Source organism: Oncorhynchus nerka, linkage group LG10 (genome assembly GCF_034236695.1).
Source record: "Oncorhynchus nerka isolate Pitt River linkage group LG10, Oner_Uvic_2.0, whole genome shotgun sequence".
Lineage (NCBI taxonomy): Eukaryota > Metazoa > Chordata > Actinopteri > Salmoniformes > Salmonidae > Oncorhynchus > Oncorhynchus nerka.
The window spans coordinates 87917127-87944834 of NC_088405.1; the positions used below are offsets into that span (position 1 = coordinate 87917127).

At 42.1% G+C, this 27708-nt stretch overlaps 1 protein-coding gene across 3 annotated transcripts; it reads left to right on the top strand.

Annotated features, from left to right (window-relative positions):
• On the top strand, nucleotides 1-27024 carry LOC115136230 (NEDD4 family-interacting protein 1-like). Of its 3 annotated transcripts, none has more exons than XM_029671806.2 (7): nucleotides 1-186; nucleotides 9677-9764; nucleotides 10044-10174; nucleotides 12785-12872; nucleotides 13083-13207; nucleotides 13834-13900; nucleotides 26458-27024. In XM_029671806.2, exons 1-7 carry the CDS (start codon nucleotides 157-159, stop codon nucleotides 26559-26561), a joined length of 633 nt encoding a protein of 210 aa, XP_029527666.1. In that variant the 5' UTR covers nucleotides 1-156; the 3' UTR covers nucleotides 26562-27024. The 3 variants fall into 3 exon arrangements, with proteins under 3 accessions (XP_029527666.1, XP_029527665.1, XP_029527667.1); XM_029671805.2 differs by lacking the exon at nucleotides 1-186 and adding an exon at nucleotides 7091-7260; XM_029671807.2 differs by lacking the exon at nucleotides 1-186 and adding an exon at nucleotides 9360-9466.
• Nucleotides 27025-27708: the final 684 nt, after the last annotated feature.

Here is a 27708-nt window from a genome sequence, read left to right on the forward strand (position 1 = left end):
AGAAGAAACAACGAGGGGAGGGACCTGACCAGAGACAGTGTCCGGAGGAAAGAGTTTACATTACAGCTATAATTTCTGAATTGAATAACGTTACATTGGTGATAATCTAATTGATTTATTGTTTAAATACAAGGATTTTCCTCTGTTCATATCAGGATGTCTGAGCCAAGCGCTAGATATCAGCAGGTGAGTAAAACGTTTGTCGTGTCTTTGAGTTAACGTTGGCAAGCATTAGCTAACAGCTAGCAAACGTTAGTTAGAGGTTTGCAAGAAACACTGGTGATGGGATGGCTCTAGCTAGGCCTCGTTGTTTTGAATGGCACCATGATTGAAACGTCAGTTAACAAATTAATATAAACACGTCATGATGCTTTATAGCTACATTAACATGGTAGTCGTTGTTTTCTTGGTTAGCAATGCATTTTGCTAACTTGGTCAACTTTCGTAATGGTAATGTTTTGATAGTGTAACTAACGTTAGCTAATAATGCTAGCTATAACAAGCTACACTACATTTTATTTGATATTTAAAAAATTTACTCCCATGTCTCCCCAGTTTCGTGATATCCAATTGGTAGTAGTTAGTCTAGTCCCATCGCTGCAACTCCCGTACGGAGAGCCATGCGTCCTCCCCCGAAACATGACCCTGTCAAGCCGCACTGCTTTTTGACACACTGTTCGCTTAACCCGGAAGCCAACCACACCTATGTGTCGAAGGAAACACCATATAACTGACGACCGAGGTCAGCGTGCATACGCCCAGCCCGCCACAAGGAGTGGCTAGAGCGTGATGGGACAAGGACATCCTTGCCGGCCCAACCCGGACAAGGACAGGCCCAACCCGGACGACACTGGACCGATTGTGCGCCGCCTCGTGGGTCTCCCGGTCACGGCTGGCTTCTGCCTAGGTTTGAACCCAGGTGTGTAGTGACGCCTTTAGCACTGAGAGGCAGTGCCTTAGGCCGCTGCGCCGCTCAACATGACCAAAAGTATGTGGACAACTGCTCATAGAACATCTCATTCTAAAATCATGGGCGTTAATATGGAGTTGGTCCAACCTTTGTTGCTATAGCAGCTTCCACTTTTCTGAGAAGGCTTTCCACTATATGTTGGAACATTGCTGCAGGCCTTGATGTTAGGTGATTAGGCCTGGTTTGCAGTTGGCGCTCCAATTAATCCCAAAGGTGTAAAATGGGGTTGAGGTCTGGGCTCTGTGCAGGTCAGTCAAGTTCTTCCACACTGATCTCGACAAACCATTTATCTATGGACCTTGCTTTGTGCACGGGTGCATTGTCCTGCTGAAACAGGAAAGGTCTGTCCCAAAACTTGCCATAAAGTTGGAAGCACAGAATTGTTTAGAATGTAGTTGTATGCTGTAGCTTTAAGATTTCCCTTCACTGGAACTAAGGGGCCTAGCCCAAACCATGATTCCTCCTCCACCAAAGTGTACATTTTGTCATTATGCATTAGGGTAGGTAGCGTTCTCCTGGCATACGCCAAACTCAGATTTGTCGTTCTGACTGCCTGATGTTGAAGCGTGATTCATCACTCCAGAGAACACACCTGCTGGACCCTTTATGGAGAACAACATAGGACAATGGGTTGAGTCTTGCGATGCTAACAGATTGGCAACGGCCCTTCTGAATCATGCCCAGATATTGCCACTACTGTGGGATATATCCTCCAGTCTGAAGGAAGTGGACCTCCTCTGGAGAGAGGCCTGCTGCCTGATTCTCCACCCCTGGCAGGTGTATTTGCCACTAGCAAACCACCCTGCGTACCACTGTTGGCTTGCTTCTGAAGCTAAGCAGGGTTGGTTCTGGTCAGTTCCTGGATGGGAGACCAGATGCTGCTGGAAGTGGTGTTGGAGGACCAGTAGGAGGCACTCTTCCTCTGGTCTAAAAAATAAATACAAATATCCCAATGCCCCAGGGCAGTGATTGGGGACATTGCCCTGTGTCGGGTGCCGTCTTTCGGATGGGATGTTAAACGGGTGTCCTGACTCTCTGAGGACATTAAAGATCCCATGGCACTTATCGTAAGAGTAGGGGTGTTAACCCCGGTGTCCTGGCTAAATTCCCAATCTTGCCCTCAAACCATCACGGTCACCTAATAATCCCCAGTTTACAATTGGCTCATTCATCCCCATCCTCTCCCCTGTAACTATTCCCCAGGTCATTGCTGCAAATGAAAACGTGTTCTCAGTCAACTTACCTGGTAAAATAACTGATAAATAAAATATTGCTCTGAAGAATGTGAGGTGTCTGTTTGCCCAAAGCAGTAGTTACCTGGTGCAGTTGATGTGTGAAACCACCAGTTGTGTTCTCTGTCCCGTATCCGTCCTCTCAGTACTGGGAGGAAGTGCCAGAGTGCAAAGTGAATCACCTTGAGCTCCAGCTCATCGATGTGAGCCTTTGTCCATGGTGCTGACTAGAGGTTGACCGATTACGATTATTACGCCGATACCGATTTATTGGAGGACCCCAAAAAAAGCAGATACCAATTAATCGGCCGATTTTTAAATAAAAAAATAAAAGTAATAATTAACAAAATAAATAATAATAACACTAATAATAAATAAATAAAATATATATTTTTTAAATTAAGAAATTTGATTTATTTGTAATAATGACAATTACAACAATACTGAATGAACACTTATTTTAACTTAATATAATATATCAATAAAATCAATTTAGCCTCAAATAAATAATGAAACATGTTCAATTTGGTTTAAATATTGCAAAGTGTTGGAGAAGAAAGTAAAAGTGCAATATGTGCCATGTAAGAAAGCTAACGTTTAAGTTTCTTGCTCAGAACATGAGAACATGTTAAAAGGAACCACCAGCTTTCATATCTGTCTTCAATATTCCCAGGTAAGAAGTTTTAGGTTGTAGTTATTATAGGACTATTTCTCTCTATACGATTTGTATTTCATATACCTTTGACTATTGGATGTTCTTATAGGCACTTTAGTATTGCCAGTGTAACAGTATAGCTTCCGTCCCTCTCCTCGCTCCTCCCTTGGCTCGAACCAGGAACACATCGACAACAGCCACCCTCGAAGCAGCGTTACCCATGCAGAGCAAGGGGAACAACTACTCCAAGTCTCAGAGCGAGTGACGTTTGAAATGCTATTAACGTGCACCCCGCTAACTAGCTAGCCATTTCACATTGGTTACACCAGCCTAATCTCTGGAGTTGATAGGCTTGAAGTAATAAACAGCGCAATTCTTTAAGCATTACGAAGAGCTGCTGACAGAATTTCTGTTTGAATGAATGCTTACGAGCCTGCTGGTGCCTACCATCGCTCAGTCCGACTGCTCTATCAAATAATAGACTTAATTATAACATAACACACAGAAATACGAGCCATAGGTCATTAATATGGTCGAATCCGGAAACTATCATCTCGAAAACAAAACATTTATTCTTTCAGTGAAATACGGAACCGTTCCTTATTTTATCTAACGGGTGGCATCCATGAGTCTAAATATTCCTGTTACATTGCACAACCTTCAATGTGATGTCATAATTACGTAACGTTTTGGCAAATTAGTTCTCAATGAGCCAGGCGGCCCAAACTGTTGCATATACCCTGACTCTGCGTGCAATGAACGCAAAAAAAGTGACACAATTTCACCTGGTTAATATTGCCTGCTAACCTGGATTTCTTTTAGCTAAATATGCAGGTTTAAAAACATGTACTTCTGCGTATTGATTTTAAGAAAGGCATTAATGCTTATGGTTAGGTACAGTTGTGCAAATATTGTGCTTTTTTTTCCGCAAATGCGCTTTTGTTAAATCAACCCCCGTTTGGCGAAGTTGTCTGTCTTTGTTAGGAAGAAAGTCTTCACACAGTTCACAACGAGCCAGGCGGCCCAAACTGCTGCATATCCCCTGACTCTGGTGCAAGAAAAGTGACAAAGAAATTCACGTTAGCAGGCAATATTAACTAAATATGCATGTTTAAAAAATATATACTTGTGTATTGAGTTTAAGAAAGGCATTGCTGTTTATGGTTAGGTACACGTTGGAGCAACGACAGTCCTTTTTCGCGAATGCCTACCGCATTGATTATATGCAACGCAGGACACGCTAGATAGACTAGTAATATCATCAACCATGTGTAGTTAACTAGTGATTATGATTGATTGTTTTTTATAAGATAAGTTTAATGCTAGCTAGCAACTTACCTTTGCTTCTTACTGCATTTGCGTAACAGGCAGGCTCCTCCTGGAGTGCAATGAGAGGCAGGTGGTTAGAGCGTTGGACTAGTTAACCGTAAGTTTGCAGGTTTGAATCCCCGAGCTGACAAGGTAAAAATCTGTCGTTCTGCCCCTGAACAAAGCAGTTAACCCACCGTTCCTAGGCCGTCATTGAAAATAAGAATGTGTTCTTAACTGACTTGCCTACTTAAATAAAGGTGTAAAAAAATATATATTGTCCAAAAATACAGATTTCCGATTGTTATGAAAACTTGAAATTGGCCCTAATTAATCGGCCATTTTGATTAATCGGTCGACCTCTAGTGCTGACCATACACCATGTAATCATGACTGATTTCCAGACTGCTCCCCATCCCTTTTGGAAGGCTTCTGGTCAGTCACCCGGTTATGAAATGCAGTTAGAAGAACTACACTGGGAATTTGACGTGTTGGGTGCCACCATTGTATTTCTCTCCTCCAGCAATTCATCGAAATGGGTACTTTTTTGTGTTTTTCAAATATATCACTCTTTCTGGAGAGAGTGTTGCTCGCATGATTTGAGTGTCAAATGTCAAGCCCAGGAAGTGCACACACTGAGTGGGTACCAGAGAACTATTTTCCAAGTTCATTGTTAGTCCCAACTCAGAGGTGGTGGGACCATGGATGTGTGTGCCAAGACTTTGTGACCCTGCACATATTAGCCAATCGTCTAAGGAGTTCAGGACCCTGACACCTGCTTGGCGATTGGGGGGGGCTAGCGCTTCACTTATGCACTTTTTATTTATTTAAAAAAAAAAAAAAATTATTTCACCTTTATTTAACCAGGTAGGCTAGTTGAGAACACCTTTATTTAACCAGGTAGGCTAGTTGAGAACAGGTTCTCATTTGCAACTGCGACCTGGCCAAGATAAAGCATAGCAGAGTGAACAGACAACACAGAGTTACACATGGAGTAAACAATTAACAAGTCAATAACACAGTAGAGAAAAAAAAGGGGAGTCTATGTACAATGTGTGCAAAAGGCATGAGGAGGTAGGCGAATAATTACAATATTGCAGATTAACACTGGAGTGATAAATGATCAGATGATCATGTACAGGTAGAGATATTTGTGTGCAAAAGAGCAGAAAGGTAAATAAAAACTGTGGGGATGAGGTAGGTGAAAATGGGTGGGCTATTTACCAATAGATTATGTACAGCTGCAGCGATCGGTTAGCTGCTCAGATAGCTGATGTTTGAAGTTGGTGAGGGAGATAAAAGTCTCCAACTTCAGCGATTTTTGCAAATCGTTCCAGTCACAGGCAGCAGAGTACTGGAACGAAAGGCGGCCGAATGAGGTGTTGGCTTTGGGGATGCTCAATGAGATACACCTGCTGAAAGGCTGAAGGGTAGAACTCAAATCTCAGATTTGGCACCAAAAAATATTGCGTAGATCCTGCAGTTTTGTTGTGCTGGTTCTACTTCTTCAATTCCATGTTTTTTCAGGAGCAAGGAGATTTCTGAGCAAAGTGTTTGCTTTTGAGCAGGGTTGTGAGCTGTTGTTTAAGACCCTCCTGAAGAGTGGGAGTCAAAAAAGATGTTGTAGTGTGTAGCCTTACGTAGAGTGTGTAACACTCGTTGACCTTTTCCAGCTGGAAAGGTGGTGCTCAAGGAAACAGTGTTTCACTACATAGACCAAGATGCAGAAACGCACCATCAGGACCGAGGCTCTGCGCGCTGTGGTGCAGAGGGGACACCGCCTGCATATGGTGCGCTTCTGCATCTTGGGCTATGTTGTGCTCCACCTCTTCGGTAGGGCTGAGTGTTTGAGTCTGGTTTCTTGGAATCCCAGTTAAGGCTGTGGGACGTGAGTAATGGTTTGCTTGCTGATGCATTCTATGGTTTGAAATTAAGCTCCATCTGTGCTTCTCTGCGTTCCTGCAGTTCCTTCTAATTGAAGGCCACTATCGCTGCTAAATTGCTAAGCCTTTTGGCTGAAGCAGTGCTGTCATGTGTCCTGCGTAGGATGCAATCAGATGCCCTGCATTGTTTGTTAGGCAGCTCTTTGTCTGAAAAGAGAGAAAAGCAGGCAGGACAAGTGAAGCAAATGATTTATCCACATGGGGGAAATGGCCAAAACCAAGTGCCTTGGAGCACGCCAAATCTTTGAACGGGATGATGTCTGTCTTTTAAAAAACTGAATTGATCAAACTTGGATGTGGATGCCATGGCAGTAGGTGCATGTTCCACGTTGAAGTTCCTGCTTGCCCTCTCAAATATTTCAGACAAATGTATTTTCTGGTCGACCGTCGCTACCAGACAGGCAGGCTTAGACGATACTAGAGCTATGGTACATGACGGCAGCATCATCATCATTAGTGCTCATAGTCTGTCATAAGAGTAGGAGGCTCTTTTGGACAGTACATCAGTGTCATCCGATTCCGCAACCACGCTCTTTTCAGATGTAGGGGTTTGGTACCGGCATGGGAAGCCTGGCCAGGATGTGCTTAAGGGTAGACCTTAGACGGTGTAAGGCACTACATCTCAGTGCAAGAGGCATCACTACAGTCCCTGGTGATACAGCCTGGATTCGAACCTCAGGCCGTGATTGGGAGTCCCATAGTGCGGCGCACAATTGGCCGGGGTAGGCCGTGATTGTAAATAAGCAGTTGTTCTTTAACTGACTTCCCTAGTTAAATAAAGGTTGAATTTAATCTCATTGGGCATCTGTGTGTCAATTTGTACCCTGGCAAGGATGAGCTATGGTGTGTATTGAGCGGTGGATCACGAGGGGAGTGAGACCCGTCATTAGACCTGGAGTGTTTGCCGGGTGTGGTAGACTCATTTGATGCAAAGTGCGCAAGTCGAGATTTCAATGATCTTGGTTTGAATTTCTGACAGTGCATGAGCTTCTACCCTGTCCGCTTGAGCATGTTCAGCTCCCAAGCAAAGAAGTGTGTGTTCATCTGAGGCTGAGAGTTGTTTTTCGCACTGTTGACATGACATCCTGTATACAGCACTGAATCAGTGTGGAAATAATGGATTTCACACAAGAGAAGTGTTCCAAGAAAAAGGTAACAACGTAGCTTTTTGTCTCTGTATGCTTCGATTGCCTCGGTATTGGCTTTGGCTGCTTAGAAAGTACCCGTTGTGCTTCGGAGTCGAGACTCCCGCCTATATGAAGCCATCTGACTGGCAGTCAAGAGTGGACTGTCAGTCTCAGCGTTGGTGGACTTGGTCAAGCGAGGACTGGTAGCCTACAGCACCGCTGAGCACTGTGGTCACAGCAGAACTCCAAGTGAGGGAATTGGAATGCTAGATCAACGGGCTAGTGTGCAGGGACTGGCCCAGCATGGCGGGTCAACAACCACCAACTAGGTACCTATGTGTGGCTAATTTAGCTAGCTAGCTACGAGCTAACTTTTGCGGTAGCTTCGAGTATATCCCGATAACTAGCTAGCTAGCGAACACACAAGGATGGAAATTCCTGACAAAAAAACAATACAAGGTAGCTAGTATGGGCCAGCACAACAATGACATGGGTCTAGATTAGATCAAAATCAACAATTCCTAAAACTGGGAAGTGATGGCTTGTGAACCCATTTAGTTCTGTGTTGTAGCTTGTGAGATACTATTTGATTGTGTATGTGCTATGTTGGAGGATATGTCTGGATGTCCATGCTCAAATGTTTTTATGCTGTACAATGTTTTATTTGTATTTTTTTGTGTGTGGGGGAAAAATAAATCTAACTTTTTAATAACAAAACAAACAAACAAATCAACTACTCACAGCCAGGGCTCGAAATTAAGGGCATCCTAAAATGTTTAAACACCATTCTCTAACACGTACCTGATGCGAGCAGTTTTTATAATGCGACAGGGATGGATATACAGACCAATGGTAGAAACTTAGAGAATATCTGAAGATGCAACAATAGAATTCTGCCTTACTGACTTTGGGCAGTAGAAGAATGCTTTCAATGGCATATCAGAAAGTCTGCTTTGTTTCTGTGGTCGGATTTGGGATGTAGTCTATTAGAAGCAAGGTAAGATATGCAATGTAAAACGTCCAGGTTTCAAACAGTGCTATGTCTGGCTCGGCATCGCATATGTAATGATTTAGGTTATGAAAATGTATAATATTAGAATATAATTCCAATGTTGGGCAAGTAGGTCTATTAGAATGCACATTTGACTCTCCCAGCTCGTCTGCGGGTCCGCCAGCCCGGAGCGGATATTTCGCGTGCAGGGAGTTGCTGTGCCATTTGCATTGTCTGTATGCTATGGCTAGCTACTATGGTATTCTAGAGAATATGGTTGTATCTCCTTAACCGAATGCACACAGTAAAATGTTGAAAGCATTTCTGCCTCGCGCTGCAACACTGCCTGGCTGGGGATTGTGTGCGCACACGTGAAGAGCTGAGTGACATATTCATTTTTAGAATTGCTGCGCACAGGCATATAGTCTACAGAAGTGAGACTTTGAGCTTGTGTTCCTTGGCTATTTATATTGTTTTGTTCACAAGCTAGGTTGTTTTTCAATGTTTACTTTCAACTGCTAGGGAAGAGAAGCACCCCGGATACTAGTCAGAGGCACAAGCATGACTGGAGTCGCATTACTACGGTAACCTCCCGCCCTTAAAGGGGCAGGTGAACATTTGTCTCATCTGTGATATTTTGATATAAAAGACTCATGTCACAAAATAAATTAAACAATATACCACGAGATGCTAAAAGTTTTTCTTAACAAATGAAGGTTATGAAATATACACCAATTACCTTAAAAGCCCTGCAAATGACCTAGTCCTAGCCCCATGTTGGCATATCAAAACATCAAAATAAAAGAAATTGTATTTTAATTTTGGGAATGATCAAGTTCTGTTTGGGGCAGTTGAAGTTGCACTCCGGGATGGTGAGGAAAACAGTTAGTCGCACCATACCTCATTTTATAGTGATCGTCACCTGATATTATGCTTTTTCAATCATATCGCGGGAAGGAGTTCCCATAGATCGTTCAGTGACCTGTTATGCTAATGAAAGAAATAACAACCAAAATGGGGAACTGTCTGCTTGCCATTTTGTCAAATAAGTAGGTGGTCATGTGAGTTTCTGTCAAAGCGTGATGCTGAAACCGAGTGTGACCACTTCTTCTTTTTATTTGACGAGAGGGAACGAAACAGCAAACGTCAACAGTGCACAGCCTCTTCTCTTCTGATTACAGAACATCAGCCTTCATTTTCTGTTAATTTCCTGATGATTCTACATGCTGAATCGCGACAGGTGATCTACTGAGAACGGCCAGCGTTCTGTATTTTGTGTTCTGGTCCAGAAGTCTGCTATATATAATATGTACTCGCCTGACCCTTTAGCTTAGAGCCTGAATAAAACAAGAGCAGTATCTCCAGGGCTTGAACTGATCTCTTCACTAGGTCATGTTGATGTTCTCTGTCAGCTAGGCATAACCAGTTTATTGACTCTTCCCCTATTCAGCTGCCCAATGAAGAGGAGCCAGAGGAGGTTCTCCAGGTGGCAGCTGAAGCCCCACCCCCTTACAGCAGCATTGCAGCAGATAATGCAGGTAATAGTTCAATGCATACACAAATACTCACATCACAGTGGAGTGTTATGGGTTGGCCTGGGGGTCAATGTCTTCACCTTTGCCCCCAGAGTCATTGGACATTTACAGTCTAGAACTAAACTAGGACAAGTCATACAAAAAGATACTTGACAGAGGATATTTCCCTGCTAGCCTAGCATTAGGTTTACATATGGTGTTACAGCAATTATCCTACCAAAAAGGGATATATGGCACTCAAGTGTAACACAGTAGCTTATTTAACTTATTTACCTCTCTTAGCTTATTTTGACTACAAAGAGGACGGGGGGTTCCCCAAGCCACCATCATACAACGTGGCCACAACTCTCCCTTCCTATGACGAGGCAGAGCGAACCAAGGCTGAAGTCCATGTTCCCTTGGTTTCTGAAAGGGTGAGTCTTCCAGCACTATAAACTCCACATAGCCATCCCTTGTGGTTTTGCTGGACTATTTTCTGTTCATCCAGGTTCTGTGTTGTTCCTCAGTGTTGTGGGTGTGGCAGAAAGGAATTCAGTCCCTGTCTATTGGCGTGGCTGATTTCCCAAGTAACCAAACTTGCCTCAGTTTTGTGTACTATTTACATTGAGCTGGATGCAGGCTCGTTTCTGAAAGTGACTCCATGAACCCCATTGCATATAATATAAAAGTAGGCCTGTTTAACCATGGATGTGTGTAGGTATACAGTGCCTTCGGGAAAGTATTCAGACTTGTTCCACATTTTGATACGTTACAGCCTTATTCTAAAATGGATATCCTCGTCAATCTAAACAGAATACCCCATAATGACAATGCAACAACAGGTTTTTAGAAATGTTTGCAAATGTATTAAAAATAAAAACGCATATTATTTACATCAGCATTCAGACCCTTTGCTATGAGACTTGAAATTGAGGGTCAGGTGCATCCTGTTTCCATTGATCATCCTTGAGATGTTTCTACAACTTGATTGGAGTCCACCTGTGATTTAAATTGATTGGACATGATTTGGAAAAAGGCACACCTGTCTATATAAGGTCCCACAGTTGACAGTGCATGTCAGAGCAAAAACCAAGCCATGAGGTCGAAGGAACTCTCTGTAGAGCTCCGGGACAGGATTATGTCAAGCACAGATCTAGGGAAGGGTACCAAAACATTCCTGCAGCATTGAAGGTCCCAAGAACACAGTGGCCTCCATCATTCTTAAATGGAAGAAGTTTGGAACCACCAAGACTCCTCTTTGAGCTGGCCGCCCGGCCAAACTGAGCAATCGGGGGAGAAGGTCCATGGTCTCTCTGACAGATCTCTAGAGTTCCTCTGTGGAGATGGTTGTACTGATGGCAGATTTTCCCATCTCCACAGCAATCTACTAATCCGGCCTTTATGGTAGATTGGCAAGACGGAATCCATTCCTCAGTAAAAGCCACAGAGCCTCCTTGGAGCTTTGCCAAAAGCCACCTAAAGACTCTGACTCTGACTATGAGAAACAAGATTCTCTGGTCTGATGAAATCAAGATTGAACTCTTTGGCCTGAATGTCAAGTGTCTCATGTGAAGGAAACCTGGCACCATCCCTACGGTGAAGCATGGTGGTGGCAGCATCATGCTGTGGGGATGTTTTTCAGCGGCAGGGACTGGGAGACTAGTCAGGATTGGGGCAAAGATGAGCAGAGCAAAGTACAGAGAGCTCCTTGACGAAAACCTGCTCAGGACCTCAGCCTGGGGCAAAGGTTCACCTTCCAACAGGACAACGGCCCTAAGCACACAGCCAAGACCACGCAGGAATGGCTTCGGGACAAGTCTCTGAATGTTCTTGAGTGGCCCAGCCAGAGCCCGGACTTGAACCAGATCGAGCATCTCTGGAGAGACCTGAAAATAGCTGTGCAACAATGCTCCCCATCCAACCTGACAGCGCTTGAGAGGTTCTGCAGAGAAGAATGGGAGAAACTCCCCAATTACAGATGTGCCAAGATTGTAGCGTCATATCCTAGAAGACTCAGTGCTGTAATTGCTGCCAAATGTGCTTCAACAAAGTACTGAGTAAAGGGTCTGAATACTTATGTCAATGTGAGCTTTTTAAGGTTCGTATTTTTAATAAATTAGCAAAAATGTCAAACGGTTTTTGCTTTGTTATTACAGGGTATTGTGTGTAGATTTAATCCATTTTAGAGTAAGGCTGTAATGTGTAAAAAGTCACGTGGTCTGAATACTCTCCGAAGGCACTGTATACTGTACTCGGTATAGGTCGAGTCTGTTTTGAAATGGTGGGTCACGCGTTGTTGGCAGGCACGCCCTAATAATCACTGTCGGACACGCCCTGAGAGCGATGGCTCATCTATCCCCTCTAGTGGGAAAGTTTTTGCCTTACCAGCTTACGTGTCGTCCATTTAAATGACTGGTCTGTATTTTTGCCACACTGCGTGCTATGTGTACAGCATGGAACGTTTGGAGACTTTTGATGTACTAACTCGACAGTAATGCTGTGGACGTGTGTGGAATAGAATAGTACCATAAGAAAAGGATGTGGCAGCCATTTGCAGAGACCCGTTTGTCGGCCTGTAGAGCGGCTGTATTTCCTGATGGGACATTAAATGTTATTCTTATAACTACATTGACTCCCGAGTGGTACAGCGGTCTAAGGCACTGCGTTGCAGTGCTAGAGGCGTCACTACAGACCCTGGTTTAATTCCGGGCTGTAACACAACCAGTCGTGATCAGGAGTACCATAGGGTGGCGCACAGTTGGCCCAGCGTTGTTAGGGTTTGGCCGGGGTAGGCCGTCATTGTAAATAAGAATTTGTTCTTAATCGACTTGCCTAGTTTAAATAAAGGTAAATGTAAAATCAAAATGACAATTTGAATTGAAACATCTCCAGCTGAATAACTTGTACATCCACTACATTAGGGCAATGTAAAGAGAACGTGTTCGTAGCATAAATGTTTGCTGTCTTGGTTGATATAGTGCTATGAGGTTTCCATCATTAAAAATGACTTGATGATATTCTCCACCATTGCTTTATCTCTGCAGGATGATGACTTTGCAGCCAGGGATGACTTTGAGGATGCGGACCAGCTACAGATAGGCAACGATGGGATTTTCATGTTGACCTTTTTTAGTAAGTCACATCTTGACGTTGAATCTTCTCCACCTTGGTGAAGACTGGGTTTAGTATAATACATCAAGCAAAATGAAGAGGCGCGTCATGTATTTATTTGATGATAAAGGTATTGATGTGATCTAAGAATAGTATTTGTGTTGAAACAGCCCATCCTATTCGACCATATGCACAGGTCTGTTTTTAAAGCCCCTTCTCTCTACTCTTCAGTGGCATTCCTCTTCAACTGGATCGGTTTCTTCCTGTCCTTCTGTCTGACCACCTCAGCAGCTGGCCGCTACGGAGCCATCTCTGGCTTCGGCCTGTCACTCATCAAGTGGATCCTCATCGTCCGGGTAACATATCACTAACATTTCAGTTTACCCATTCAACTATTGGGAGCATATTTACAGTAGCCTGACAACACCCGCTAAATGATTCCGCTGTTCTGTAGATTGCTACATTCTTTAGTCTGAGACTGCAATCATTTGAAGTCGTTTGTGGTGACTAGGGGCACGATTTGGATCGTGTCTAACTAATCCGTGTATCAAAGCCAATAATGCATTTTCTAACCTCCGCTTTACCCATGTGGCTATGTCCCAACCCATGGTGAAGGGTCAGGGAGGTACTCAGATCCAGACTCATTGCAGAGGAGAAACTACCGTCTGTGGGCGTGGCCAGGCAATATTTAGTGCGTGCCTATATATTTATTTATTTTACACAAGATATCACTACCAACGCCCTCTGAGCTTTAGTTTCAATTTTTATTGTCACATGCACAGGATACAGCGAGTGTAAAACACTGCAGTGACATGCTTAACTTGAGCTCTTTCCCAACAATCAAAGTTGGCATCTTGGAGTAGTGATCTGATGGCAAAGCACTTCAGTTTGATGTAGGTTTCCCTCTTCCAGAACCCAAGATCACGTTCATGTTTACTCTGAGCGGTCAACTTATCTGTTAATGTTTTTTTTTTTTACCCAGTTCTCCACCTACTTCCCTGGGTACTTTGATGGGCAGTACTGGCTGTGGTGGGTGTTCCTGGTAATGGGTAGGTACAACCACTTCTCTGTTTGTTGTTTTCAATTGTAGTACTAGACATGTAAATGCATTGGTTTAGAGGGGTCTTATAAATTAGGGTACCAGTGAGGATTTCCTACACTGGACAACTTGTTATAGCTGTTAAGTCATTGATAATAATCTGCCAGTTTATTTTCATTTACATTAATAAATAAATGGGGATCAGAGCTATTTTCAATAAAAATTCACGAGTTGATTTTAAAACCTATGTTGACGGATTTGTCAAATTGTTACATAAAACATTACATAAACCGTGTGTTTATGGCAATGTAAATTATATCATATATTAAGCAATAATCAGTTAACTAAATGAGATTTAACTATCGGACAGTTTTATTTATATACACTGCTCAAAAAAATAAAGGGAACACTAAAATAACATCCTAGATCTGAATGAATGAAATATTCTTATTAAATACTTTTTTCTTAACATAGTTGAATGTGCCGACAACAAAATCACAAATTATCAACGGAAATCAAATTTATCAACCCATGGAGGTCTGGATTTGGAGTCCCATGCAAAATTAAAGTGGAAAACCACACTACAGGCTGATCCAACTTTGATGTAATGTCCTTAAAACAAGTCAAAATGAGGCTCAGTAGTGTGTGTGGCGTTGGTGGATGGAGCGAGACATGATGTCCCAGATGTGCTCAATTGGATTCAGGTCTGGAGAACGGGCGGGCCGGTCCATAGCATCAATGCCTTCCTCTTGCAGGAACTGCTGACACACTCCAGCCACATGAGGTCTAGCATTGTCTTGCATTAGGAGGAACCCAGGGCCAACCGCACCAGCCTATGGTCTCACAAGCGGTCTGAGGATCTCATCTCGGTACCTAATTGCAGTCAGGCTACCTCTGGCGAGCACATGGAGGCCCCCCAAAGAAATGCCCCGCCACACCATGACTGACCCACTGCCAAATCGGTCATGCTGGAGGATGTTGCAGGCAGCAGAACGTTCTCCACGCCGGCTCCAGACTGTCACGTCTGTCACGTGCTCAGTGTGAACCTGCTTTCATCTGTAAAGAACACAAGTTGCCAGTGGCGAATTTGCCAATCTTGGTGTTCTCTGGCAAATTAAAAACGTCCTGCACGGTGTTGGGCTTGTAAGCACAATCCCCACCTGTGGACATCGGGCCCTCATGGAGTCGTGTTTCTGACCGTTTGAGCAGACACATGCACATTTGTGGCCTGCTGGAGGTCATTTTGCAGGGCTCTGGCAGTGCTCCTCTTTGCACAAACGCGGCGGTAGCGGTCCTGCTGCTGGGTTGTTGCCCTCCTACGGCCTCCTCCACGTCTCCTGATGTACTGTCCTGTCTCCTGGTAGCGCCTCCATGCTCTGGACACTATGCTGACAGACACAGCAAACCTTCTTGCCACAGCTCGCATTGATGTGCCATCCTGGATGAGCTGCACTACCTGAACCACTTGTGTGGGTTGTAGACTCCGTCTCATGCTACCACTAGAGTGAAACCACCGCCAGCATTCAAAAGTGACCAAAACATCAGCCAGGAAGCATAGGAAGTGGTCTGTGGTCCCCACCTGCAGAACCACTCCTTTATTGGGGGTGTCTTGCTAATTGCCTATAATTTCCACCTGTTGTCTATTCCATTTGCACAACCGCATGTGAAATGTATTGTCAATCAGTTTTGCTTCCTAAGTGGACAGTTTGATTTCACAGAAGTGTGATTTGACTTTGAGTTACATTGTGTTGTTTAAGTGTTCCCTTTATTTTTTTGAGCAGTGTATATTTATATATTTTATTTTTTGTATAGAGATCTCAGAAATTCAGTGTAACTACTTAACATTTCGTGTCTCCTTATGTTACGGGGTGAAAACAGTTTTCATGGGCACATAATCATGTATGCATTGCGAAATCAAATGTTTCTAACTGGAAGTCACCTTTGATGCTTAAAACCTAAATCGATACTGTCATTAATGTGGTTTTTCTTTAATTATGCATAATACTTGTTGGATGCGCAGTTGGTGTCCAGCTGATTAGTTACATGGTGATACAGGAAGACATTTTCAGAATGACAGTCACGTGATGAACAGCTGTTGTGGAAGCACATGCGATGCAACAACAGTCCAAGTGCTGGGAAAAAGGTGCTTGTGAGGAATGTCCATAATATTTAAGTGTTTCATTCGTTATGCCGGTGAAGACAGTTTTGCCTGGATCCACATTGGATCTAATATCCCTGGAGAATTTATGTTGATCTGTTGTCTGCTTGATTTACAGCAGGGTCTCGTTAGATTAAACAAAAAAGCAGAAAGTTAATGTTTTTATGCCTTGGATTGGACGCTGAGTCTACTGTGCACAATTGTGTAGGATAGACTAGTACGCAACACCCAAACGCTATTCCTAGTTATTATTCTGGATATAATGATAATGGGCTTATTCATGATATGATCTGGTAATGAAATAACAACATACATTTCGTTTTCCATGTTAGACCTGCAATTTTAAACCATACAAAAGGCTTGAAGTAGCCTACTTGAATTTGGAGCTCAGAAATTCAAGTACTGTAATACGCCTACCTTCTTAAAATGACATTTCCTCTATTTGGTGCATAAAAAGTTATTGTAGCCAGTTTATAAGTTCTCCTGGTCCCTCATACTTATTTGTTTTTGTGAGAGATGTGGCCACTTTCGTTTGTTTCCCATCGATTGGAAGGTGTTGCGCTCCTCTTGCAGTAAAACCATGTGTGGTTATTACGAGGACGACATCTGTTGGCATCAACTTGGTTTTCCATACAAATCCTTTCATTAAAAAAGAAACAGTTTTTGGTCACTCTCTCATTGTAAAAACTGCGTTAGTGAGTTTCAGATGGTGAGATTAATGCTACGGCTATTCATGGCTTTATTATGTGTCCCTGCGTTGGCCCTATATGTACAATTATACAATTGTGTAATGTTGAGGGCCTTGGAAATTACAATTAAGTGCTTGGGAAAGTCTCTTAAAGTCCTTGAATGACTTGACAATGTCTGTTGGAACCCTGCTTAAAGGATGTATAGTCCTAGACCTATGTTGGTGTATTGGTGGGCTAATTTGCATATATTCACTTTATTCCTAAGTGCACATGGAACTGCACAAGTCCATTCTATTTGTTTCAAACCATATAGATTTGAAAAAATCCTAATTGTCACACATTGGCCCCATTTTTTTAGTTATAGAAATACCCAGCGGTATCTATTAGGTTTGAATATTTTACAAATGTTCCATCCTGAGAATAAATCACTTTTCTCCTCGTTAACCCAGTATTTCCCGCTAAAAAACGGAAGTGTCATTCAAAAGCATTAAATAATAATTAAAGCATATAAATAGGTACAGTGGGGCAAAAAAGTATTTAGTCAGCCACCATTATTGTGCAAGTTCTCCCACTTAAAAAGATGAGTGGCTTGTAATTTTCATCATAGGTACACTTCAACTATGACAGACAAAATGAGAGAAGAAAAATCCAGAAAATTACATTGTAGGATTTGTAATGAATTTATTTGCAAATTATGGTGGAAAATAAGTATTTGGTCAATAACAAAAGTTTCTCAATACTTTGTTATATACCCATTTGTTGGCAATGACAGAGGTCAAACGTTTTCTGTGAGTCTTCACAAGGTTTTCACACACTGTTGCTGGTATTTTGGCCCATTCCTCCATGCAGATCTCCTCTAGAGCAGTGATGTTTTGGGGCTGTTGCTGGGCAACACAGACTTTCAACTCCCTACCAAAGATTGTCTATGGGGTTGAGATCTGGAGACTGACTAGGCCACTCCCGGACCTTGAAATGCTTCTTACGAAGCCACTCCTTCGTTGCGTGGGCGGTGCTTAAGCAGGGGGACACGTCTGGCACTGCAGGATTTGAGTCCCTGGCGGCGTAGTGTGTTACTGATGGTAGGCTTTGTTACTTTGGTCCCAGCTCTCTGCAGGTCATTCACTAGGTCCCCCCGTGTGGTTCTGGGACTTTTGCTCATCGTTCTTGTGATCATTTTGACCCCACGGGGTGAGATCTTGCGTGGAGCCCCAGATCGAGGGAGATTATCAGTGGTCTTGTATGTCTTCCATTTCCTAATAATTGCTCCCACAGTTGATTTCTTCAAACCAAGCTGCTTGCTTATTGCAGATTCAGTCTTCCCAGCCTGGTGCAGGTCTACAGTTTTGTTTCTGGTATCATTTGACAGCTCTTTGGTCTTGGTCATAGTGGAGTTTGGAGTGTGACTGTTTGAGGTTGTGGACAGGTGTCTTATACTGATAACAAGTTCAAACAGGTGCCATTAATACAGGTAACAAGTGGAGGACAGAGGAGCCTCATAAAGAAGTTACAGGTCTGTGAGAGCCAAAAATACTTATTTTCCACCATAATTTGCAAATAAATTCATAGAAAATCCTACAATGTGATTTTCTGGATTTTTTTTCTTCTTATTTTGTCTGTCATAGTTGAAGTGTACCTATGATGAAAATTACAGGCCTCATCTTTTTAAGTGGGAGACCTTGCACAATTGGTGGCTGACTAAATACTTTTTATATGCCTGGATTTGATTAATTCAAGCCTGAAGCTTCCTGAGCCATACATGAATTACATTTTAATGAGCTCAAGCTCAAATGATTGTAGTGTTATCCAATACATATATGATGTAGGCTACTGCACAACAGAAAAGCCCATAGATGTATCTTATATGTTCTCTTAGTTTCATTTATTTTATTTACCCATCTTCAGTAGGCCAATCTTTTTGAGTGTGAACTGTATTGTATTATATGGACTTGAATTAGGCACATCGTTCAAACCATGATAACGCAGGGAGAGAACATGCGATTCTGGGTCCGCACATGCGGCCTACAAAGTTAGCTAGAGAATTCAATTTTAATTTTTAAATATAGTAGGGCCTATTTGTATAATTGGTAAGCTGACACACACACTACCATTCAAAAGTGGGGTCACTTAAATATCCTTGTTTTTGAAAGACTCACTTTTTTTTTGTCCATTTTAAAATAACATTGATCAAAAATAGTGTAGACATTGTTAATGTTCTGAATGACTATTGTAGCTGGAAACAACTGTTTTTTAATGGAATACCTAAATAGGTGTACAGAGGCCCATTATCAGCAACCATCACTCCTGTGTTCCAATGGCACGTTGTAATAGCTAATCCAGGTTTATCATTTTAAAAGGCTAATTGATCATTAGAAAACCCTTTTGCAAGTATGTTAGCACATCTGAAAACTGTCCTGATTTAAAGAAGCAATATAACTGTCCGCATTTAGACTAGTTGAATCTGGAGCATCAGCCCTTGTGGGTTCGATTACAGCCTCAAAATGGCCAGAAACAAAGTACTTTCTTCTGAAACTCGTCAGTCTATTCTTGTTCTGAGAAATGAAGGCTCTTCCATGTGAGAAATTGCCAAGAAACTGAAGATCTCTTACAACACTGTGTTCTACTCCCTTCACAGAACAGCGGAAATTGGCTTTAACCAGAATAGAAGTGAGAGGCCCCGCTGCACAGCTGAGCAGGAGGACAAGTACATTAGTTTCTACTTTGAGAAACAGATTCCTCACAAGTCCTCAACTGGCAGCTTCATTAACCTCTTTACAGCTCCCCCCTACTTTGTGCAATTTCCGCCTGAAGACATACCCAAATCTAACAGCCTGTAGCTCAGGCACAGAACCAAGGATATGCATATTAGTGTTACCATTTGAAAGAAAACACTCTGAAGTTTGTGTACATGTGAATTGAATGTAGGAGAGTATAACACAATAGTTCTGGTTTAGATAAAAACAACTTTTTTTTAAGTTTTAAAATGAACAAGATAAAACAAACATTCAGATAGGATGATGGGGACAATTTCAGTGAAAAATATACGATGGGGACAATTTCAGTGAAAAATACAAGAGGGCAACAGTACTTGTACAAAGTTTCAGAATGATAACTTCCAAAATGAGTGTGCTACATGACATTTATCATGAAGTCACCCAGGTGTCCCACACAAGTTGCCCAAATGTACCCAAGTGGCCAAATTGGTGAAGGTATACATTTTGAAACAAATATCTATATACAAAATATCAAAATGGTATTCTAATAATTATTGATTAAAAAATATGAAAAAAATATATACATTTACAAAATAACATGGGTAACTATTTACACACTTTCAATATTTGGAAGACCCTCAGTCCTCTATCAAATCAAATCAATTTATATAGCCCTTCATACATCAGCTAATATCTCAAAGTGCTGTACAGAAACCCAGCCTAAAAGCCCAAACAGCAAGCAATGCAGGTGTAGAAGCACGGTGGCTAGGAAAAACTCTCTAGAAAGGAAAAACCTAGGAAGAAACCTAGAGAGGAACCAGGCTTTGAGGGGTGGCCAGTCCTCTTCTAGCTGTGCCGGGTGGAGATCACAGTGGTTGTAGAGGGTGCAACAGGACAGCACCTCAAGAGTAAAAATGAACAGTTTAGGGTTCCATAGCCGCAGGCAGAACAGTTGAAACTGGAACAGTGGCAAGGCCAAGTGGACTGGGGACAGCAAGGAGTCATTATGCCAGGTAGTCCTGACGCATGGTCCTAGGGATCAGGTCCTCCGAGAGAGAGAATTAGAGAGAGCATACTTAAATTCACACAGGACACCGGATAGGACTCCCATTCGGAGTCAGTGTCACTGTGAAAGAAAATGTTCAGTTAGAATGGTTTCACATATGAGCCCTGTATCAACAGGTATAATAAATAGATACAGTGCCTTGCGAAAGTATTCGGCCCCCTTGAACTTTGCGACCTTTTGCCACATTTCAGGCTTCAAACATAAAGATATAAAACTGTATTTTTTTGTGAAGAATCAACAAGTGGGACACAATCATGAAGTGGAACGACATTTATTGGATATTTCAAACTTTTTTTAACAAATCAAAAACTGAAAAATTGGGCGTGCAAAAATATTCAGCCCCCTTAAGTTAATACTTTGTAGCGCCACCTTTTGCTGCGATTACAGCTGTAAGTCGCTTGGGGTATGTCTCTATCAGTTTTGCACATCGAGAGACTGAAATTGTTTCCCATTCCTCCTTGCAAAACAGCTCGAGCTCAGTGAGGTTGGATGGAGAGCATTTGTGAACAGCAGTTTTCAGTTCTTTCCACAGATTCTCGATTGGATTCAGGTCTGGACTTTGACTTTGACGCCATTCTAACACCTGGATATGTTTATTTTCGAACCATTCCATTGTAGATTTAGCTTTATGTTTTGGATCATTGTCTTGTTGGAAGACAAATCTCCGTCCCAGTCTCAGGTCTTTTGCAGACTCCATCAGGTTTTCTTCCAGAATGGTCCTGTATTTGGCTCCATCCATCTTCCCATCAATTTGAACCATCTTCCCTGTCCCTGCTGAAGAAAAGCAGGCCCAAACCATGATGCTGCCACCACCATGTTTGACAGTGGGGACGGTGTGTTCAGGGTGATGAGCTGTGTTGCTTTTACGCCAAACATAACATTTTGCATTGTTGCCAAAAAGTTCAATTTTGGTTTCATCTGACCAGAGCACCTTCTTCCACATGTTTGGTGTGTCTCCCAGGTGGCTTGTGGCAAACTTTAAACGACACTTTTTATGGATATCTTTAAGAAATGGCTTTCTTCTTGCCACTCTTCCATAAAGGCCAGATTTGTGCAATATACGACTGATTGTTGTCCTATGGACAGAGTGTCCCACCTCAGCTGTAGATCTCTGTAGTTCATCCAGAGTGATCATGGGCCTCTTGGCTGCATCTCTGATCAGTCTTCTCCTTGTATGAGCTGAAAGTTTAGAGGGACGGCCAGGTCTTGGTAGATTTGCAGTGGTCTGATACTCCTTCCATTTCAATATTATCGCTTGCACAGTGCTCCTTGGGATGTTTAAAGCTTGGGAAATGTTTTTGTATCCAAATCCGGCTTTAAACCTCTTCACAACAGTATCTCGGACCTGCCTGGTGTGTTCCTTGTTCTTCATGATGCTCTCTGCGCTTTTAACGGACCTCTGAGACTATCACAGTGCAGGTGCATTTATACGGAGACTTGATTACACACAGGTGGATTGTATTTATCATCATTAGTCATTTAGGTCAACATTGGATCATTCAGAGATCCTCACTGAACTTCTGGAGAGAGTTTGCTGCACTGAAAGTAAAGGGGCTGGATAATTTTGTCTAGACTTAGATTTAGCTTTCCCTGACTTACTCGTCATAATGATTGATATATAAACAGCTGAATCTGCGCTTTCACCAAACAATGCAGTGCGTAACGTGTTTCTCCTTCCGGTATGAAACTTCAATAGCGAATGACTCACTTTACGCTGGAGCTTACTACATGGGTTGGTCTTGCAACACATAAACATGGCGTATTGCCGTTTAGCTCAGCTCATTGGCTATCTACCCAGCTAGATTTCAAGACGACCAGTGGTCATTGGGTTAAAAGACAGTCAATCAACGAAACAGCGGGCAAATCATTGGTGCACAATGATGTCATGACTTGTCTTCAAATCGGTTTCTTTCAGTCAATACATCCCACGAAATGGCCCATCACGTTTGATTGTGTTACAAACAAACCAGTTGATTGCAGTGAAACCAAACATGACTGGAAAACTCACGTTCTGTGTGGGTTATTTACCTTGAATGTGTCGTCAAATGGAATGAGACGGAATTCACGACACAAGCGGTTCACAAAATGTTTCGTGTCATGCTATAAAAACAGATTTTATCAAACAAAGGATCATTCATTGTGTAACAATGAGCATTGGAATTGCAAACAGACGAAGATCGTCAAAGGTAAACGATTTATTTTAATGCAGTTTGTGATTATGTTATGCCTGTGCTGGTTAAAATTGTTTTTTTTTATGGGGCTCTATGCTCAGATAATCGCATCGTATTCTTTCGCAGTAATTCCTTTTTTAAATCTGACAACTCAGTTGGATTAGCAAGATTCTAGGCGTTCGATACATGTGTGAGACTTGTATTTTCATGAATGTTTAATATGACTATTTATGTAGCGATCACTGTATGTTGTGGAATTTCAAGTGTGCCTTGTTAATTTGTGGAATTTCTTTCCTTAATGGATTTGAGCCAATCAGTTGTTGTGACATGGTTGGGGTGGTATACAGAAGATGGCCCTATTTGGTAAAATACCATATTAAGGCAAGAACAGCTCAAATAAGGAAAGTGAAATGACAGTCCATTACTTTAACTTCTTGCAGAATAGTGGTACGCTAGTGTTTTCGAAAACTTCCTGTGAAATTGCAGAGCGACAAATTCAAATTATATGACGATAAATATTAAACTTTTCATGAAATCACAAGTGCAATACATCAATATAAAGCTTAACTTGTTAATCCAGCCGCCGTGTCATATTTCAAAAAGGCTTTACGGCGAAAGCAAACCATGCGATTATCTGAGGACAGCGCCCAGCACACAAAAGCATAACAAATCATTTTCAACCAGGGAGTTGAAAGTCAGAAATAGCGACATAATATAAGCCTTTGAAGATATTCTTTTGTTGGCACTCCAAAAGGTCCCAGTTACATTACAAATGGTCCTTTTATTCCATAAAGTCCTTTTATTATATCCTTAACTCAGTTTAGCTGCCGCACTTCAGTCAATAATCCACCCGGTTTCCCTCCTTCAGAATGCATACAAAATGAATCCCAAACGTTACCAATAAACTAATCCAAACAAGTCAATCAACGTTTATAATCAATCCTTAGGTACCCTAATACGCAAATAAACAATACAATTTAAGATGGAGAATCGTTGTCTTTACAGGAGAAAAGTACCAAAGAACGCGCTCGCATTCACGCGCATGGAAACACTACAGCCAAAATGGGAGGCACCTAGAAAAACTACCATTTCTGGCTCATTTTTCCAAAAAACATTCTGAAACTCTTTCTAAAGACTGACATCTAGTGGAAGCCCTAGGAACTGCAATCGGGCACAATTTCCCCTATTATAAAAGTGCCAGGCATTGAAATCAGTGGTAGGATTACTTTTAGGGGGGTGGGGGGGGGGGTTTGTCCTCTGGGTTTCGCCTGCCATTTCAGTTCTGTTATACTCAGACGTTATTTTAACAGTTTTAGATTTTCTATCCAAATCTACTAATTATATGCATATCCTAGCTTCTGGGCCTGAGTAGCAGGCAGTTTTCTTTGGGCACGCTTTTCATCCGGACGTCAAAATACCGCCCACTATCCCAAAGAAGTTACGACACAAAGGTCAGTCATTCTGAAATATGTCAAGAACTTTGATAGTTTCTTCAAGTGCAGTTGCAAAAACCATCAAGCACTATGATGAAACAGCCTCTCATGAGAACCGCCACAGGAAAGGAAGACCCAGCGTTACCTCTGCTGCAGAGGATCAGTTCATTAGAGTTACCAGCCTCCGATAATGGCAGCCCAAATAAATGCTTCAGAGTTCAAGTAGCATACACATGAACTGTTTAGAGGAGGCTGTGTGAATCAGGCCTTCATGATCAAATTGTTGCAAATAAACCACTACTGAAGGATGCCAATAATAAGAAGACTTGCTTGGGCCAAGAAACACAAGCAATGGACATTAGACCGGTGGAAATCTGTCGTTTTGGTCCGATTTGTCCAAATTTGAGATTTTTGTTTCCAACTGCTGTGTCTTTGTGAGAGACCGAGCAGGTGAATGGGTGATCTGATGTGTGGTTCCCACCATGAAGCATGGAGGAGGTGGTGTGGGGGTGCATTGCTGTTGACACTTGTGATTTATTTAGAATTCAATGCACACTTAACCAGCATGGCTACCACAGCATTCTGCAGAGATACGCCATCCCATCTGGTTTGCACTTAGTCCCACTATCATTTGTTTTTCAACAGGACAATGACTCAACACACCTCCCAAGTGGCGCAGCAATCTATGGCACTGCATCTCAGTGCTTGAGGCGTCACTAGAGACACAGCCTGGATTCGAACCAGGGTATCATAACCCTCCGTGATTGGGAGTCCCATAGGGCGGAGCACAATTGGCCCAGCGTCCGGTTTGGCTGGTGTAGGCAGTCATTGTAAATAAGAATTTGTTCTTATCTGACTTGCCTAGTTAAATTAAACGTTTTTTTGACAAAGAATGAGAGTGATGCAGTGCTGCAGCAGATGACCTGGCCTCCGCAATCAGCTGACTTCAACGCAATTGAAATAGTTTGAGTTGGACAGCAGAGTGAAAAAAGCAGCCAACAAGTGCTCAGCATATGTGGAAACTCCAAGACTGTTGAAAAGCATTCCAGGTGAAGCTGGTTGAGATAATGCCAAGAGTTTGCAATTCTCTCAAGGCAAGGAGTGGCTACTTTGAAGAATGTGTATATATTTATAATATTCCTAATGTTATTAGCCTAGTAGGCTCTTTCTATTGTTTAATTTCTTCCTCGCTTTCAACAGTTCAATTATGTTTTGTTGTCCTTATCTTCGTCATTCTAATGACATCCTTGAATATTATAAGACTAGAATCAGATGGAGAAGGATCTCACTTCTCTTGATGAAGATAATTGAATAGTTATGGGTCTAAATAAATAACTGCTGTAGCCTACTGCCATCGTGCGTTTTCTCTTTCAAACTACCCGTGATTTCTATTGGCTGCTTTATTTAACATTCAGCATACACAATTGCTACCTCTTTTTGAAAAGTCTATTGGTATAAAAAATGTCCAGCAAGCTATTCTAGTCTAGCTTTTCCTGCATGGGACTCCAAGAGCTAAGGAGTGTTTTTTTTTTTTTACGAGGCTAGTGGAGCACAGGTGCTTGCGTATTGCACAAGAGACGGAGGCTATAAGTTAGAAGCTTATTATTCATAAGCCATCATTAATTTTAAAACATATAAGGCTAATACGGCATTAAATGTAATCCCTGAAAGAGGTAGGCCAGGACATATAGGCCTATATATCACTCTAGAACTGGGTTATCTCTTTTGAATGCAATGAGAGATTTAAAGCAACGATATTTGAGTGATGGGCTGTTTTTAAAACTCTGCAGCTGCAATAAATTAAAAAAGCTTTACTTTAAATAAAATGTGACCCTGAAAGCCAGGTGGAGTTGGGTAAATTAGACGCACATTCGATCTTTATATTATAGACTATGCTGCCGCAAATGTAGGCCTACCCGTCACAAGAAAAACAGTTACCATGATGAGAAGATCTGCATGCATTTGTGAACTGCGCTCCAATCTGAGATGGGTCTGTGCCCATCCTGAGCGTTGATGATTCATCATGCAGGGGCCGTAGAGAAGGCAGATTTAGACACCTCATATAATTTAACAGTTCCAGCTCACGCCATGCTGTTCATATAAATAATGTATTATAATTTACCGATTTCTTGCAGTTATTTTTCCCAGGAAAAGAGTGGTTTTGGGAGGTAAATCTCGGTAACAGTGTTCCCGCCATTCAACTCTAGTATCTATTGAATGGACAGTATGCATGGAGATGTAACACTCACACTAGCAAGAATGCCTTGTTTGATGCTGGGAGTTGACTTGCTGCCCCAAAAAACATTGTAGAAAAATGACTCCTGTATTCTGTCTTCCAGGATTCCTGCTCTTCCTCAGAGGATTCATCAACTACGCCAAGATACGCAAAATGGCTGACTCGTTTTCTACTCTCCCGCGAACCAGAGTCCTTTTCATCTACTAAAAGTGGAAATCTGACTTCCATAGAGAAGTTTGCTCTGGCTTCTAAACTCCGTCACGGGAGGCTGAGAAATGTTTTGCTGCCGTTGAATCGGACGATACACTTTCGGTCTCTTGACTTAAACTGGTGGATGCTGACAATTCTGTAACTATTCAATCATTAGTGGTTTGTCAAGTGCTATTTGCAATCAAGTCTGTGATGTATAAATAATGCCTTACATATTATTATAGGTTTGTAGCAATGGTTATGTACTGTGCCCCTTTTAGCCAATAGGGGGTAGTCTTGTCTTTTTCTGTCCTCTTTCAAAGTGTTTGATATGGAGACCGCTCAGCTGTATGCTGAACCTGTGACACTACCATTGAGTTCTGTCTGTGGATCGGAGCATTGAGTCATTTATCAAAAGCAGTGCGTTTTTCTTGATGTGTATATGATAATGAAATTAAAGTGTCTTAAGATGTGTCTTCAATGTGTAGAAAACTGAATGATTTTATATTCAAGCGTCATTTTCACTCTGGAAATCCTAGTCAATACAGTGATCGAGGTAGGCATTGGAACCTTGTTGCTAGGGTTCGTCAGTGCATTTCAGACATTTTAAGGAGTATCCGAGGAATTGATTTAACCTTTTTATTTAAGCAGGGAGTCATCTTGAGACAGAGCTCTTTTCTTTTAAGGGAGGCCTGCATGACTACCAAAAATTGGTTGAACTGTTCAGGTTTATGTACCAATCGTATTTGACACTCATCAATCCTTAACTTGCATTGATGGTTTTGATTGGCACAGGTTTTTGTACACAACCCTTGTAAATCAGTATTCGGTTTATTATCACCATAATTACCTATCTCTACAGTCTACTGCATTTCGTTATTTAACAATCGTTCTGGGGTATCTAATGTATTACTGCGGGTAAGACGGAGGTGGTTGAGATGGATGTTGGCGTAGTAGAGTACACATCTGCAGTGAATAGTTCCCTCCATGTTTGGGGTTGCTCAGTGAATCTGGTGTAATACACATGAAGATATAGGTGCTGGGTGATTCCTTAATGGTATCGTATGATCAATTGAGTTACCTGGTGTTTTCACTACCCTATCTATAAGGACAGTGGGAGGGAGAAGGTGATGTGCTTATGCCCTGATTCCTTAATTTGGCTGTA